This window comes from Thalia democratica, chromosome 1 (assembly GCF_965202585.1).
Source record: "Thalia democratica chromosome 1, ktThaDemo2.hap1.1, whole genome shotgun sequence".
NCBI classification, from domain to species: Eukaryota; Metazoa; Chordata; class Thaliacea; order Salpida; family Salpidae; genus Thalia; species Thalia democratica.
The window spans coordinates 75,557,160-75,574,270 of record NC_139165.1 but is presented as its reverse complement, the minus strand read 5'-3'; the positions used below and the strand labels follow the sequence as shown (position 1 = coordinate 75,574,270).

Below are 17,111 nucleotides of genomic sequence, written 5' to 3'. Positions count from 1 at the left end.
TGTTCAACTTTTATCTTTTGTCAAATAAAATTTTTTATACGTCAGACAGTCGTAATAATATTTTGAAGGCAAAAATATTAAAATGAGGAATTTTAACACAACTCATTATAATTTTATTTCAGAAATAATATAAATTGTGAGGTTCGATTTACTTAAAGTAAACTAAGTTTTATTTAAAAAAAGTTTGTTAGCTCAAAATATAAAGCTAATTAAATACCACAAAATGTATTAATTCATCAAGCAACAGCTAGTCAGTTACAGCTAAGTAGGTCTGAACTTCATTTGTGAAACTTTTAGAGCGTAGTGATATCCACGGAAAGGCTGCCAAACCATGCCGGCAGCGTAACGATCAGTCTCGCCATTGAGGTAAAGACCATTCAAATTGCTGCTATGACAATTTGTATACCACCAGGCTCCTTTGTACGAAACAGCACAGTTACCTGCTGGATTTGTATCCTGATCAACGTCCTTGGTAGTGAAAGCTTGATTGTTTGGTAGAGCTTGTCCGACAATTGTACTTTTAAATCTTTTCTTTTGTTAATTCTAAATTAAAAGCATTATCAAATGGCTTTGTAAGTAACTAAAAAAATTTATTTCTGAAACAACAAATATTTATTTTATTACAGATTTAAAGCTTAAGTTGATTTTTTTTATATTGCTGTCGTCAACATAAACCTATTTTTTTAGTAAATTAATTTTAATACTTTAATTTAAAAAAAATAAAATAAACGCTTATTAATGATTTCAAAATTTCACCAAACCTTGTTTCTACTCATATAAATGGTTTAAACTAAAAAGTAACTTACAAATTACAAATGTTCTTAAAAATTTATTAAAACAAGTTATTTTAAGTCTAAGTTATTAAATAACTTTTTTCTAATAGTACTGATTAAAATAGTTTTTTCTTTTGGTCTTTCGCTGTAAAAACAAATCTATCAAACCGAAAAACATGTTTAAATGACAAATAATATGATTAGTCCATTTTATGTTGGTCATAGATAAGAAATTTTAAATCTTTTGAAAATTGAAAAATAACATCTTTTCAAATAATGAAGTCTTGATAATACTATATCTCACTATTAAGTGATTTTACAGCCTTTTGAACAATGTATGGTTTAATAGAACAAAAAAAAAAAAGATATTGTTGATTAAAATCATATTATAAAATGAACTTTTAGATCTTTTGAATGATGTGAAAGATGTTCTATACTTAAAATAATTTATAAAAGTAAAACATTTCTTTTTAAAAAACCAAAAGCTTATAAACTAATAAAAACTTAAATTATAATTTAAAATGTTTCAACTGACGAGCCACCCGCCACCGTCTGTTTCCTGATCACAGTAAACTTGTATCCCACTGCTATAAGCCGGAAGAGGAGGATATATCGTGTACACTCCAGATGCACATGATTCGTTCGCTTTTTTTATATCCATGCAGTCCCTTGGCTTCATTTCAGTCGGATTTATTTCTGTATTAACAAATGTAGATTAGTAGTTTTCGATGTTTATTCATGACTCTACATACTTTAGCTTACAATTCTTATTAGCTTTCTACGTTAGGTCAAAAGTATATACGTGTCAAGTCTACTTTAAGTTAAAGTTATAACTTCTCAATTTTGTTTGATGTCCTACACATCGCGTTGTTTTATTAATAAACGAATAATAATAATTTTTTCTTAATCAAATTAAAGAAAATTATATAAGTTTCAATAAATGTTTCTAAACATTTTTTTTATAACTGAATTATTTGAAAACCCTTAACTATATAAACTTTTTAAATACTTCAATTGTGTTTTTATCTAAAGCTTTCACGTAAGTATCATGACAATATTTTGTAAGTGTTTTTGACAATTCTAATATTTAAAGTCTAATTTGTTCTTTTAATCTAAATATTAGAACTAATTGAATTACTTATAAAAAAGGTACTTGTTAAGTATAGAGAATATTTTATTTGTACTAAAAAAAAGTTTTTATAAATTTATACTAAAAAAAATTAAAACAATAAAATAAATTTAATGTTTTAAAATAAATTTCAAAACAATAAACTAACTAAGATCAATTTCCAAAACTCGTTGTTTGTTCAGCTCAACCTCATCACTTATATTTTTCAACACAGTGACGTCACAATCCTTGCCGGGCGGGCCGCGGTGACCGCGAGGTCCCTGTTTACCGACCGTGACCAAATTGCTGCTGGTATTTTCGTACTCATCGCAAGAATAAGTTTGTGTCACGTGACACGTTCCTTGACCGAATGCTGCGTTGTAAGTGACAAGTGCTAATATGCACAGAAATCGAGCAGCGAAAATTGACATTAGCTTGACTTTTAAGCAAAGATTTGATAACAAAGTGTACAATAAAATCTGTATTATTTTATACAAACTTGAAATTTGTATAACTAAAAAGTAGACATTCATTTTTTTTTAAACAGTTTGTAGCTTAAATTTGAGTTGAATCTAGTTTGCGTAAACTAGGAATGATTTAAGTTTATCAAGTTTATTTAATATTTTGTCAGTAAATTTGAACAATAAGAATATTTTCAGTTTAAAAATTAATTTAAAGCAGTTTATTAATATTTAACCGAAAATCTGACAACGTTTTTGAATGTTTCGTTGAAAAGCATTTTTGTATTTGTACAACATTAAAAAAATTCACAAGAAAAAAGCTAAAATCTAATTGAAGCCAAAATATTTGTTTGACAAAAAGTAGAAAAAAAAAATCTAGAAAATTCAGTATTTGATTTATTAATTTTCCGATGTACATTGTATGCGGAAGATCAAAAGTACTTTTCAACTATTTTTGTTTTTACAATTTTATACCAGAGGTCGGTGAACTGCAAGCTGCAGAGTTTTCTTTTATGTACTTTCTAACTGTTAGAATACTTTTAAAAACAGCTTTCTAAGAGAACTCTTACAGTTACTCTCTTTTAAAAGGTAAGTGACACTGGTACTGGTATTATTCAAACTTAATTACATCTTCGGTTTAAAATATTTTATTGTTTCTGATAGGTAAAACAATGTTAAACATCCGTGGCCGCGAGCATTTTTTACAATTAAAATTGACTCACTATTTGTAGTAGGCTGCCGACTCTTGTGCTGGACACTAAAGTTTTTAATTTGTCTTGTGTTAACTAATTAACCTTAAAGTAATTTTTACTGTTCTAATTGGACTAATGAAAGTAGTTTGTTACAATGTAGTCAGTTTTAGATTTTTTTAAATAAAGTGGTATTTAACACAGTGAAAATTTTCTAAAAACACTTTCTAAAATAAAGTGAAAGTGCTTAAAGCATTTAATTTAACTTCTAGTTTTTATACCATCGAATTATTTACTTCCTTTTTAAAAACTAATTAACGATTCCTTCGAAATTACAAGCAATAAAATACACAACTTTCCAAAGTCTAACTAAAATAAACAAAATTAATAGCCTGTAAAAAGTTTTTTTTTGCATTTACATTATAAGTACATTAGAATACTTCAGAAATGAGTATTTTCTTAGAAACTCTAACAATTAGGCTCTAAAATGCAGCTACGTGATTTTAAAATTAAACACTTAACCACTGATTACAATTACTACTGAGAGGAAAAAGAAGCATTGGAACTTAATCGTTTTATGGTAACAAAAAAAAATTAAAAGAAAAATTATTTTATGCAAATAATATTACACTGTATAAAGTAAAATCTAAATTTGAGGTTATAAAATCATGCAAAAATATCTTTTGAAATTAGTTTTCGTCAACAAAATTGATACAACTTTTTCTTATTTCAATGTTATTTAAAACTTTTTTAGTCTCAAAATAAATAGCTTAAATGAAAACTCACAGCAAAAAAAAAAGTTTCGCAAAGAAAAATTAAGTGTTTATTCACTTAATGAATTTTAAGAATTTAACTTTTTCATTTCGTGTTTACGTATTGTTTATTTGTTAAGTGTTAAAAATTCGCCAGTTTATGTTACTACTATAGCTTTTTGTACAGAAACACCTTGTTTAAAAAACCGAATTAAATAAATTAATGTTTTAGTTGTGCCTACTCAACAAGCACGTTGATTGTATATAAAGTTTTTAAGCTTTTGAATATTGTGAATAAGCACTTTTAAAAATAACCTAGTGTTTAGTTTTGTGATTATAATGCAATAATCTAGCATTAAATTGCTGCTGCTGGAATGAAATGCTAGGAATGAAATGTTGTATTATTCAAAAAAAAGACATTTTCAAAAAATCAGGCATTTTATTTATTATTTTTGTGTACTCTGATTTGATAAACTAACCTATATTAGTTCATTATTTATTTTAACCATATTTATCTGTACATAAAATTTTATTATTTTTAAGAGTAGTTTAAAAGTTATTATTTGCTACTAATATAGAGTAGGGATAGTGAGCAACGTGCGGCCGTCCAATTGAAGTTTTCTCAGTAACAACGTATTTTTTAGCAGGAAAACAACTTTAGCAAAGTAAATTAAATTAAAAAATTTAATAAGTAATGTTTTAAGTTTGGCTCATAATTTAATTATAAGTTTCCCTAGTTTAAACGCTATTAAATGGTGTTCTTTTAACTTTATTTATTATTTTTTTAAACTACGCGGCTCGTGAAAGATTTTTTTGTAAATCTGTCCTGCCGTTTAATAAAGTTATTCATCTCTATACTAGAGTAATAAACAGATTTTGCTTTTATAAAACAACTACAAAAGATGTTTTTTAAGTACAAAATACCGAAAAAATAAATTTTATGTACTATTTAAAACTTAAGGATTTCTCTGTAGTTAAATAGAAACAAAAGTTAACTTTTATGCTAAAATGCGCAATAATCTATAAAGTGTACAACATCTGAATCAACAAATATAATCACTTTAAAAGTGTTATGATTTTTTTTACGTTTGAAGTAAAGAAGCTTCTTGAAGATAGATTATTCTCGGATAGATATTGTAAAACCACGAACATAATTACACTAGTTTGAAGTATTTTGCAAGCAAAACAAGTACTGTTAAAACCGTTTTGCATTTTATAAAACTTTGAAATTATATTTTAAGTTTTTCTTTCATTTAACTTTCTGATAAAACACCTGATCAAGCATATAAAATTAATATTCTAAATTTTGTTGTTTCTAAGTAGTTTTTAGAACTTTTAGTTTATGTTTATTACTGTTTACTATAAATTGACTTAATATTATAAATAATACAATGGTTATGGCTTAGATTTATTTTTATCAACAATTGATAAATTTTATTTTGATTTTTTTTTGTAATACGAAATTAATTTTATTAAATTTTTAATAAAATACAAGTACTCGCTACTTACGTAACTAGACTAATAGCTTATTTCAAACTATCTAGCTTAATTGAAAACAGCTTAAGTTTCTAGTTTTCAAAGCATCAAATGACTTACTTCATTCAAAAATTAACTAAACTTTTAACGGATGAAAAGCATTGCAAAAACATAAATGTTTGAAATATCAAGTAAAATCAATAGAATTAATGGCCTGTGAAAAACTTTTTTGTAGTTGTTTTAAAATTTATACATTTAAGTACTTAAAAAAGTAGCCTGTAATTAGATACTAAAAAACTCTAGATATAGTGTAGATCAGGGGCGTGTACAAACATTTCAAAGTAGGGTAGCACCCTTTTTTTCCGTTTATTAATAAAGTATTTTTAAAGTTAAATTTAATAGCACTTTACTTTATTTTTTCTTTTTTAGTCAAAACACGCCCTGCAATTAACTACTAAAAATAAATGAGTGATTATAATAAACTAGTAGGTTTTTAAACAATAAAGTATTAACTAAAGAACGGTTATTTTAATTTGATATACTTTTATACTTAAAACATAAGTTATTGTTAATAAATATTAAAAAAAAAACAAAAAAAAAATGTTACATATTCTCGAAGTGACATTAAAAGTTTAAAAAAAGTTATATATTAGTAAAAACAGTTCTGTTTAACTTATATAAAAAAACATTTGAAAAAAACACATTGCATTTTAAAAAGCATAATTATAATGTTTTACATTGCTCTGTAAATTAGTTTAACTTTACTATCTAAATACGATATTATATCAACACTAAATACTCCACGAAACTTTTGATTTCTTAAAATAATAAGTTTTAGGATATTTCGAACAGTTTTATTTTAAACAAATAAGTTTAATCTTACCAAATGTTAATTTTTTGGTATATGTAAAATTAGAATATCTTAAATTAAACACAGTTCTTTTACTTGATGATAAAAACCTAACAAATAAGTTTTAGCTTTGTGATAAAAAAAAATTAGGAGCTTAAAAACTAATTTAAACAAAAAAAAAGTAGCACAGTTTCCAAATATAACAAGCTATTGCAAGGCAATAAAAGTAATAAATTATTTTATGTACATTAGATTAAAATAAGTTGAATTTCTGATAAAAATATTGGTCATTTAGTTCATAAAATCATAGTTCTTATAAGACAAATGTAGGTTTGAATAATAAAGCTTAGCAAAACTTATGAATTTATCATTAAGTTAGACAGAAGAGATCTTTCTAGTACCAGTGAAAATATTTTGCGGGCCAAAATTGTTTGAAAACAATTTAGATTGAATTTGAAAACAAATACTACTATAAATTTTAGAAACAAAAACTTTTCAAGTATTAAACTTATGTGAAATGTTAATTTAGTACTAGTTTACTGAATTCAAAGTATGAGCACTAGGTTGCATAATATACTTGTTTTGAAAATCTTAACTTTGATTGCATATTTGCACAGGATGAAACAAAAAAGTACGTCGCAGGCAAGAAAACTCCGTTGGCGGGTTGTAAGATGTTCACAGTTAGACCGCTTAGAAATAGGTTAAAACAATTCAAAAACTTAATTGTTACATGATTTAGTGTTTTCATTTATACATATATATATATATATATATATATATAAAGGTTTATTTAAAGGTGCAAAACTCAAGAACTTTTTTTTTTGCACAAGCCATTTTGCATGATTTTTGATGGTTTCAAAATTACGTTTATGCAAAAAATTTTTAACTTTCATTGGTGATTTTGTTTTGTGTTTTATTTTAAACTTGTTTTGAAGCTGATGAGTGAATAGTCACGAAACTCGAGTCCTTTGAGTTTTGCATCTTTAAACAAACCTTTTTAATAATAAAGCCCTCAAGGTGGGCTCAGTGTGAAAAATGTAATTTATTAAGTTAAATAACTTAATTATATGTATATATATATATATATAGTTTGTAACTACTTTGGTTGTAAAAGTATTACTAAAATAGAGCTTTTAATAAACTTGATTTACATACCACACATTTAATTTTATTCATTAAATGTTTTGTTCCTGGAAAATAACTTAATTTTTTTTTTAACTTATTGACAACCTGCCAAGAAATCTTTTTTTTTTTTCAATGCTTTGATTTTTTCATGGTCTGGTAGTTTGCTAACTGTTAATTACATAAATTAGTAGGTCACACCCTACATATGTATAACAAAGTAGTTCATAGTTCTAATTATGATTAACTATGATAGATGTTTTTTGTTTGACTAAATAGTGTATTACAAGTTAAAAAAAGTTTATCTTTAAGTTGTTGTTCATCTTGTAAATCGATAAGGTTAATTTTATTAAAACTAATATTTCAATATTATTTGTTTTAGTATTTTAAACGTTTATTTTCAACCAACTCTATGTATTAGTTCTGCAATACCTATATAGTATTTTCCTTAAAGGTTTAATACATTTAAAAAAAACTATGTATATACTATTTTTTTCAAACTAATTTAAACTAATTATATAATCAATAAACAAAATTTAAATAGCAAAACTTGAAAATTTGAATTAATAAACAAAATATGTAGACTAGGTTAAAAATCTAGACTTTTTTTTTAATTCTAAATTCTTAATTATAAAAGAGCTTTCTACTTGAATTTTTTAATACAAAAAATTACAAAGAAAACAATAAACTGAAGTTTTTAAGAATTAAAATTTTTAGACTATATGTTCAAGAAATAAAAGGATTGTTTGAAAAGTATCTTAATAAATTTTATAATAAGAGCTTTAATAAATTTACGTTGCATGTTAACTTTAAATAGTATAGTATTAATTATTTAAAAACTTCTACAAGTAAGCCTAAACTATGAAATAGTTTAATAGTAAAAAAACGAATATAAAAATAAAAAACAAAATAACACAAAACATTTATTTTTTTATTTACCGGACAAAAATATTTAAATACATTGTGATATTCAATTTTAATTTAATTTTATTTAGTGAAGCTTGTTTTTGTTTGTTATGAATTGTTTTCAAAATTATTTTGAATTTTGTTCCTGCATTGAATAATTAAGTTAAGTATGAATATCACTTGTTTGACAGAAACAAGTAAATGTAGGATTATTTTCTATAATTTTTACTCAAAAAAAGTTTAAAAGTTCTGTATATAGTTGTAAGCAAAATATTCAAGTTAAAATGTTTCATATTAAGCACCACACTAAAAAAAAGGCATTGAGTTATTTTATGACGAATTACCATAACTATTACCTAATCATTTGTTGTTTTTATAAAAGAGTTCGTGGTAAATTAAATTAGCAGGCACTTAAATAAAAAAAACTGATGTTAATATTTATTCATGAGTGCATAACTTTATAAAAACAATTATAAAAGCATCAGCCGAATTTAAGTTAAAAAAGTTTATTTTTGACTACTCTCATCGTCTGTCTTTTATCAACATAGTATATCTAGTTGACTTATAATTTTATGTTATTGCGAGATATTTCAAACCAGTTTAGTGCTTAATAAAAATTTGTACACATATTTTGAAATGGCTAAGTACTTAAAGTAGGGTCGGCAGACTGCGGCTTGTAGTCTTAAAATATTAGGCTCGCACAATTTTTTTTGCTAAAACTAATGTTAAAGAATTAAGTTAAGGCATTTTTAAAACAAAAGTTTACAACTATATTCTTTTTTTTACTTTTTTCGTTAAACAGAGCTACCTATTTTAAGTTTTATGCATTACTTATTTGCACCTATACGGTTTTTTATTCTAGTGTAAGTTTTTCAAAATAGTATGACCAGGAAGAGCCTTTTCAGTAAACATGGCTAGTTCCTAAATAAAAGGCTGCTGACCTCTGAATTACAGTAAGCTTATTCGGATGTTGTAAAAACGTTTATATGTTACCGAGTATCTTTTTTTTTTTACTAATATTATTATATAATAAAATTGTTTTGAGCAAATTTTTTGTTAGTAGCTCAATAAACTATAATTATAATCTTTAAATATTTCTACTCCGTTTATTATAATGGTACTGCTTATGTCAAATTTTTTTATTTTATATTTGTATGTAAGTGGTCAGCTTACCACACTAAAAGCAACAACTTTGAAACATTAAATACTTGCAAAGTCGTTTATTTGATTTAGCTTTTTGACCGTAAAGTTAAACACAACTTTGTAAACCATAAGGAAACAAAAAGAGTAGTTATAATTTTATAGGTCTTTTATAGAACATATACAAATAATTTATAAGCAGGAAATATAAGGAGCAGATTATAAAGCTAATTAAACTAATAACCTTAACCTAATAAGCTACTTGACAAATGTTTAATTCTTAATTTTACATGCACTATGAAATTATTCAAACTAAGACTTCACATAAACTATCATTATAATGTAAATTTTTGTTATTGCAAATATCGTCTAAGTTTAACTTAATGTTTTACAGCTCATTTTAGTTTTCTGAAAGTTAAACTTCAAAAGTTTTTTTTTTGTTCCTAAGTAAACAATTTAGCAAGCAGTTTCATTCTCAGTTCATACACATGTTCTGCATATAAGTTTATTGATAATTTCAGAAAATATATATTCCAAATTTTCAGCTTTTCTTGAAATTTTATGTTGTTTTTCACACTTTAGCCTGTTAGGGACACTAGTCACTAGCAACTTGTTTTAATATTTTATAGTATCAATCGTATTTTATAAATCAATCGTTTTCCTCTCAAGCATTTTAAGATAAAATGACTTCATTGCTTCTTAAAAAGCAGTGCTTTTATTATAATTTTGGTGTTTTGTTTAAATCGACAGTAAGCATTTTTAGCACACTTTGTTTGATAATACTTAATGAAATGATGTGATAATAAACGTTTTTCAATATTTCTCTTTTTCTGACTGTTTTAGACATTTAACAACAGTATTATTTTTACTTTATATTTTATTATCTTCCTCTAAGAAATATGATTTAACTTTATACGCTTAATAGTTTTTACCTTTAGCATGTGTAAAATAATTTTTTTAAACCTCTGGTGAATTGTAGGTAGTTTAGTTCAAATAAAAGCCTTAACAAAGTAAGTACTGTTAGAAACTAGTTTTTTTTTTATCATGGCCGAGCAGTTTGAACATTGACCATAACTTTTTAGACCGTTACTTAAAAATGAACCTTAAAGAAATTCATTCGAAGAACCAGGGATGGTTTGTAGTTGGAGCAACTTGCTTGATGCTGGTTGGCGTTGGGGGATTTATTGGAAGTTTTGGAAATTTGGTTCAATCGTTGCTGAGTGAATTTGGTAGTACGGAGGCTTTGACTGGTTAGAACAGGTCTTTTAGTAGATTTCTGTGGTTAAACTTTTTCACCAAAAGTTTCTATTCAATAATAAACTATGACGCTCTACTAAGCTTAATAATTTAAATGAAATTTAAAACTTGCATAAAAAATATTCATTTTTGTTTAAAATTTAAGCCTATAATAAATTGAACTATTTCAGGATTTGTCGGTTCTCTTACTTTTGGACTCGCATTTGGCTTAAGTCCTGTCAGTTTTATTGTAATGAAGAAGATTGGAGCTCGCTTTACTTGTCTCATTGGTATCCTACTTTACCTAGTTGGCCTAATAGCAAGTTCTTTTGTCACCAATATTTATCTACTTCTGTTCACTTTTAGGTAAAGTTTTGATCAAATACGCTTTTAAAGACTTAAATAAACTATTAACATATTAAACAAATTGTTAAAAAACGTTCTTTTTAATAATAAAAAGTAGTATGTACCTTAAAACATTTGTTTACCTGATTAAGATGTGAAAAAAAACCGTTGAAGCCAGCTAAAGCAAGTTTTTAGCAAAGTAGTGTTTGATGTGTTCTTTATATAGTTTTTACAAATTAACAAAAGTTTTAAAATTATAAAATGAAACAAATTAAGCAAAATCAATTAAGTGTCATGATTGGAATCGGGGCGAACTTCTGCTTCAATCCCTCGCTTATCCTGGTTGGATCCCATTTCAAGGAGAAGAATCAAGGACTGGCAACATGTCTGGCTACTGCGGGGATGTCCATTGGTATGTTTATAAAACAGAAAAAAAAAACTTGTTTTAGACAGCCACTGAATATTAGCTATGTACTTAAAATAAAACTACATTGTGTACCAATATGAACTAAAAAGGAAATATTAAACTTTATATTTTGTTTAAATTTTTTACTAAAAAAGCTTGTTTGTTAACTTAAATAGATTTATTACTTTTTGAACAACCTACAACGTTAAAAAAAGTTTTTGTTTTCTGTAAAACTTTCTTGTAAATATTTTTTTTTTAATGATTTTTAAGTTGTGTTTTTATTTAAAAAATAAATTTTCGCAGGTATTTTGGGCATGAACCCGTTTTTGGGTTACCTGGTGGACGCTTATGAATGGAGGGTGGCGGTGAGAATGACGTGCGCCTACGTAATACCAACTGCGCTGATCGCTGTTTCGTTCTACTGCGAACCGGACGATGCGAAACCAGATGACAAAAACCCGAGTGATGTTGAACTGCAAAGTTTGTTTGAAAAATTGACTTCTTTTGAATAAGTACGAAAAAACAGTACTTTTGGCTTAAAACTTGGACATGACTTTAAACTGTATCCTGGTGTATGACTCAATAACCGAAAAGTTTTTTCGTACACCAGGTCCTTGGATCAGATATTTGAGCGTTTTTTTTTCGTTCAATAAATATTACACTTAAAACATAATATATTTCTTAATATTGAAAAAAAAAAGTTTGTTATGTCTACCCTGATATTAAACCAATAAATGTTATAAGCGCCTGACACAAAGAGCGGAGATGAAAAAGAGGAAAAAACTAAGTTGAGCACACTGAGAATCCTGATGAATCCAGGAGTTATTTTGTGGATAGTTGCCACCCTCCTATGGAGTCTTTCCTTCGTATTTCCATTCGTGTTCATAGTAATTTTTTATTGTTGTTTAACTTTGCGTCAAAATTTTTTAAAAAAGTTAGAAATGAAATATATAGTGATTTATTAGTTAAATAAAGTTTTTTTTGAATACTGTTAATTGTGTTTAACTAGGAACTTCACAATGGATAGTCTTAAGAATATACAAAACAATTTCTAAGGTTTTTTAAAGTTATTGCTTGTAATAAATAAAACTCACAATAAAATACTTGACACAATAAAACAGATCAAGTACACGAAAACAGCGTTTGGTGTTACTACAATTCAAGCAAACAGCATTATGATTGTTAATGGCGTTTTTGCATTCGTAGGACGCTTTGTTGGAGGTTTTTGTTCAGAACAAAGTCGGATCAATCTAACTTACGTATACGCCATTTTCGCAGCAGTAGCTGGCGTTGTTACTATAGTAACTGTCCCAATAAACAACTTCTACTGGATGTACTTTTACGCAGTTTGTTAGTTGACTTTACTTATAAGCTTAATTGTTTGTGATTTTCTTTGCTTGAAATTTGACTACTTTAAATTTTTTGTTAGAAGCTTTTGTTTATGAACTGTAAATACTTTTAACTATTTTTTTTATGTTGTATGATTAATAATTTACAGGTTGCGGAATCACATCCGGTCAGTCCAACTCGATGATTTACGTCACAACACAGAAGTTGTTCGGAAGTTGCTATGGAAACCGTATATGGACGTACGTATATGTTGGAAAAGCAATTGGTAAGTTTTAAAATCAATGCTTAAAAATTCTTGAATTAAATTTTTCGTAAACTTTTAATGAACAACACTCACAACAGTTAACAATTTTTTTTCTTGCTTTTGAAACGAAAAAACGGAAAATGTGTAGCTGCTAGCTACTTAACCGCGAACAGTTTAAAACTAAATTTAAATATGCGATAAAAATTGAAAATTGTTTTTTTCAATTACTACTGCTAACAAGTATGTACTCTTTGATACAAATTCTTTACAAGTCTTATTAAACAACCACATTTAAATAACTTCAGTTTAGTACAAAGCAGAGGCGTGTCTAGACGTTTTTCAAAGGGGGTTAAGAATTTATTTTCTAATTTCCCGCTTAAGTACGCATTTCTTGGGTATAAGTACGCAATATTTAGCCGAAAATCTCTGTGTTTAAAATTATTTTTTGAGCTTAGAAATAATCAAAACATGTAAGCAGTAATGGAAAAATATAATATTTATTTTTTTATTATACTGTAGTAATTTTAGATAAATCAAAACTAAAAGAGCCCGAAAAAATTATATTCATAAGAAAAACATTTTTTCAAGTACTTTAGTCTATAATAATATAATTTCTATAAAAACTGAAATTTCACTAAAAAAATGGGTCATTACCTAGGATGATGTCGCACCAATATCAAGCTGAAATTATATTAAATTCAATGATGTTTTTTACCATAATTATTAGGCTTAAAAAATACATTTTATAAATACATAAATAAAACTTATTTATCAATTAACCAATAAAACTTATATATTTAATTTATTTTATTTTTAAAACAGAGATACAATAAATCATATACATTCCTAAACTGTAAAATAAATTCAATTAAATATTTTAGTTTATAACAAATGAATTTAATTCTAACTATGTATTTATATACCTTGTTAAAGCGAAAAATAATTTTAGATCAATCATATAAATTATGGTTCAAAAAGATATTAAACACAATATAGTTTCAGCTTGATATTGGTGCAACATCATCCTAGGTAATTACCAAAAAATGTTTAGACTTTTATAACAAAGTTAAAATATCTCTAAATTATAATTAAATGTTTGCCTGAAGGTGTAGGAACTCTAATAATGATTTTGTAATCTCTCAGAGTTAAAAATTTCAATAAATCAAGAACCAACTTTGTGGCCAACAGATATACAAAAATAAAACAACTTAAAACAAAAAAACATCAAAATACCATTTAATGATAAAAGAATAAATTGCCAGCAAAGTGTAGTGGTTTAAAGATTATCTGAAAACTCTCTAAACTGAACTTTTCAAGGTTAAAACGCAGTTGGTTGACACATAAACAAAAAATATAAATTTTAAAGTACAAAAGCTTAACACAACATTATTATACACAATAACTTGGTAAAAAAAAACTTTAGTAATTATATTGGATATTTTTTAAGTATAATTGTACTTACTAGTTCAAAAACAATACTGTATCAAAAAATATTCATACTGAGTAACAAATTATAGTTGGAACTAAAAGCATCTTAGAAAAAAGTTTCCAAGAAAAAAAATGCTACTTTAAAGCTTTTACCTATTATGACGTCACAATTAAAATTTTCTTTAAAATCCATTTCAGCTGGGCAAAAAAGAGCATTTTTTGTTAAGGAAACTTTTTTATCTTTCAGTGTTATAAATTCATCATCCATTATTCAAAGCTTATCAAATAATCAAAACAAAGTCAATAAACAACGTTTTTAGTGATATTCAAAGAATCTTTTTTTCTTTTTTCTTTTCTTTTTTTTTTATGGGGTTCACAGGAAACAGAAAACCAGTCAAAACACGCCCCTGATACAAAGTATACTACGAAAAACATTTACATACCAATTGTTTTAACTCTTGTATTACTAATGTGCAGTGCACTTGTGCTTATTTAGCAAATAATTATTTTACAATGAAATTTTAAAGTTGGTTCTTTAAGTTATTTTCAAGTCCTAAGAAAAATGCGTAATTTTTAAATCGTTACTACTTCTTTTTATTGTTGTTTTGCGTAGGTCTAGAAAATTGATTTTTTCTAGTACAAATGTAATTTAACTGATATAGCTTGAGTAAATAAACTGAAAGCTTGATTCAAACTAGAAAAGGTTTTTAATAAGTTATAGAGTATACTTTACTACTTACTATGAAAACAGTAAAGGCATTTATTACAAGACTTATTCTAAAAAGTTGTCTTTAATGTAGTAGTGTTTTTAACACTTAAAGTGTTTGCATTGTTTAAGAAAAACATTTATAAAAAACGTTTCAGGTGCAATAGTAGGACCGACTTTGGCAGGAGCACTATTCGACGCAACCATGTCTTACGACTTGCCCTTTTATTTTGCGGGATCATGTTTTATCGCCAGTGCCGTTGCCATGGTAGCAACAAAAATGGCTGTTGACAAATACTCACTGAAGTAGATGTGATAAGACTATGAAACTTAAACTAGCAGATTAATTTTTCCAAAGTGCAGCAAAAAATCAAGCGACGATGCATACGTTTGTGATAGTTACACAAATTATTATTTGAAATTTGATTATTTGAAAACCATTTTATTTCTTTAATTTTTTTTTTAACTTTTATAGTATAATGTATCAAATTTAATCAATCAACAAACAACTTTTTTTGGTCCGCAGTTTATCATTTATATTAAAAGGTTTTGAAAGTAAAAATTTTTAATATTGAATTGCTTTTTTTTATTAAAATGCTTTGTTTAATGTCTTATTACTAATTTTACGTTGACATAAATTTGTAGATTTAAAAGATTTAGTAAAAAAATTGACTTGAATAAAACATTTTACGAAGAACTAGTTTATTCATTTTGGGCGATGAATGTGAAAACAGCATTTTGTTTCATGAACTTTTTTACCTGTATGCATTTTTGGGTAGTTGTCAAAAATACTTTTAAAGACACTTTTGCACGGAGGGTCACTTTTGCACGATAGGTCACTTTTGCATGGGTTAAAACTTTATCTGATTTTTTTATGTTAAACTTTTTTTATTATTTACTTTTTTTTATACTATCACTGTTACTCCTAACCCTTACCCTTGGTCAGTAACTTTTATTGTATTCGTATTGATTAATACGAAGATTTTTCTTCGTATTAATAATTAAATGACTATTTTTTTACTACTCTAATCGTTTCCCGCGGTCAATTTTTTATTTATTTCTTTTATTTTGTGTTACTTACGTGTAAAATAGACCCACCGTGCAAAATTGACCCGTCTCCGCATTTTTGAGTTAAGTTAGTTTGTTGAGTTTAAATTTAAATTTATTAAAACTGTTTAGTATTTTTCTGAAACCATGTACTTGTTTTATTCTCAACTTATTATAATTCTTAAAAGAAAAAATGTAAAAAACCTTGTTATGACAAATAAATTATTAGTTTTGTTTACTTTATAAACTAATCACTATAATTGTATAATTAATATAAATTTTTAACTTGGAAATGTTATATAAATAAAACGAAAGTACTTGTGTTGAAAAAAAAGCGTGTGTTTGATCATAACATTAAAAAAGTGAAACAAAATTGTTATATATTTACATTTTGTTCTAAAAAACAGCAGTTATTTGTCTGAACAAGTAATTCACATTTATGCTGGACTGGACATCAGTGAAAAAGTTATAAATTATAGTAAATTAAAAAACGTAGACTAACAATGCAGATTGTAATATATGATAAATTTACAAATAAAATTTCAGAAGAAAACTTGCTATTTTAATTATCAGTTTTAGATAAATGTTTACTACACTAGAATGTTCATTGATTTTTTTACTGTTTCCACTGCGTTCGACTTCTTTTTTTTCTATTAGTTGTTTTTTTTTCTTAGCTATTTCATAACATAGTTTTTAGCTTATGTAAATGAAAAATTGGTTATTATATTCTTCGAAACTATAAAAGACTGGTAATACTAAGTAATATAGATGTACATACATTCGCACAATAGCATTAGTTGTACAAACATTAGCTTTTATAACCACAGTAATCTGAAGATAAACTTGTAATAAAATTACCAGAACAAAACATTTTGACGCTAAACTATGAAATTAATTTCTGAATTAAGTTTAGTTGAAGTGCATTATTCAAAATAACTAAAGTAATGAAATGTCTAGTTGTGAAAATTAAGTTTAAAATGGTACTAGTAAAAAATCTTAAATACTACCCCATATCCTTTAACCCGAAAAAGCATACTTAACCTTAATAATGGAATTTAAAAAAAACAAAACT

General features: G+C 25.9%; 3 protein-coding genes across 3 annotated transcripts; 2 read left to right on the top strand and 1 right to left on the bottom strand.

Moving 5' to 3' along the window:
* Positions 1 to 63: 63 nt before the first annotated feature.
* LOC145839361 (ryncolin-2-like) lies at positions 64 to 2,354 on the bottom strand. Its single transcript, XM_082946943.1, has 3 exons — positions 2,051 to 2,354; positions 1,309 to 1,469; positions 64 to 537 (listed from the first exon to the last, which is right to left on the bottom strand). The coding sequence occupies exons 1-3, from the start codon at positions 2,310 to 2,312 to the stop codon at positions 262 to 264; spliced, it is 699 nt and encodes a 232-aa protein (XP_082803069.1). The 5' UTR covers positions 2,313 to 2,354; the 3' UTR covers positions 64 to 261.
* Positions 2,355 to 10,373: 8,019 nt separating this feature from the next.
* On the top strand, positions 10,374 to 11,776 carry LOC145839350 (putative monocarboxylate transporter 5). The gene is made up of 4 exons (XM_082946935.1): positions 10,374 to 10,527; positions 10,705 to 10,820; positions 11,135 to 11,270; positions 11,568 to 11,776. Exons 1-4 carry the CDS (start codon positions 10,374 to 10,376, stop codon positions 11,774 to 11,776), a joined length of 615 nt encoding a protein of 204 aa, XP_082803061.1.
* An 819-nt stretch (positions 11,777 to 12,595) lies between these two features.
* LOC145839339 (putative monocarboxylate transporter 5) lies at positions 12,596 to 15,302 on the top strand. Its single transcript, XM_082946928.1, has 3 exons — positions 12,596 to 12,614; positions 12,763 to 12,879; positions 15,151 to 15,302. Exons 1-3 carry the CDS (start codon positions 12,596 to 12,598, stop codon positions 15,300 to 15,302), a joined length of 288 nt encoding a protein of 95 aa, XP_082803054.1.
* The last annotated feature ends 1,809 nt before the right edge of the window (positions 15,303 to 17,111 follow it).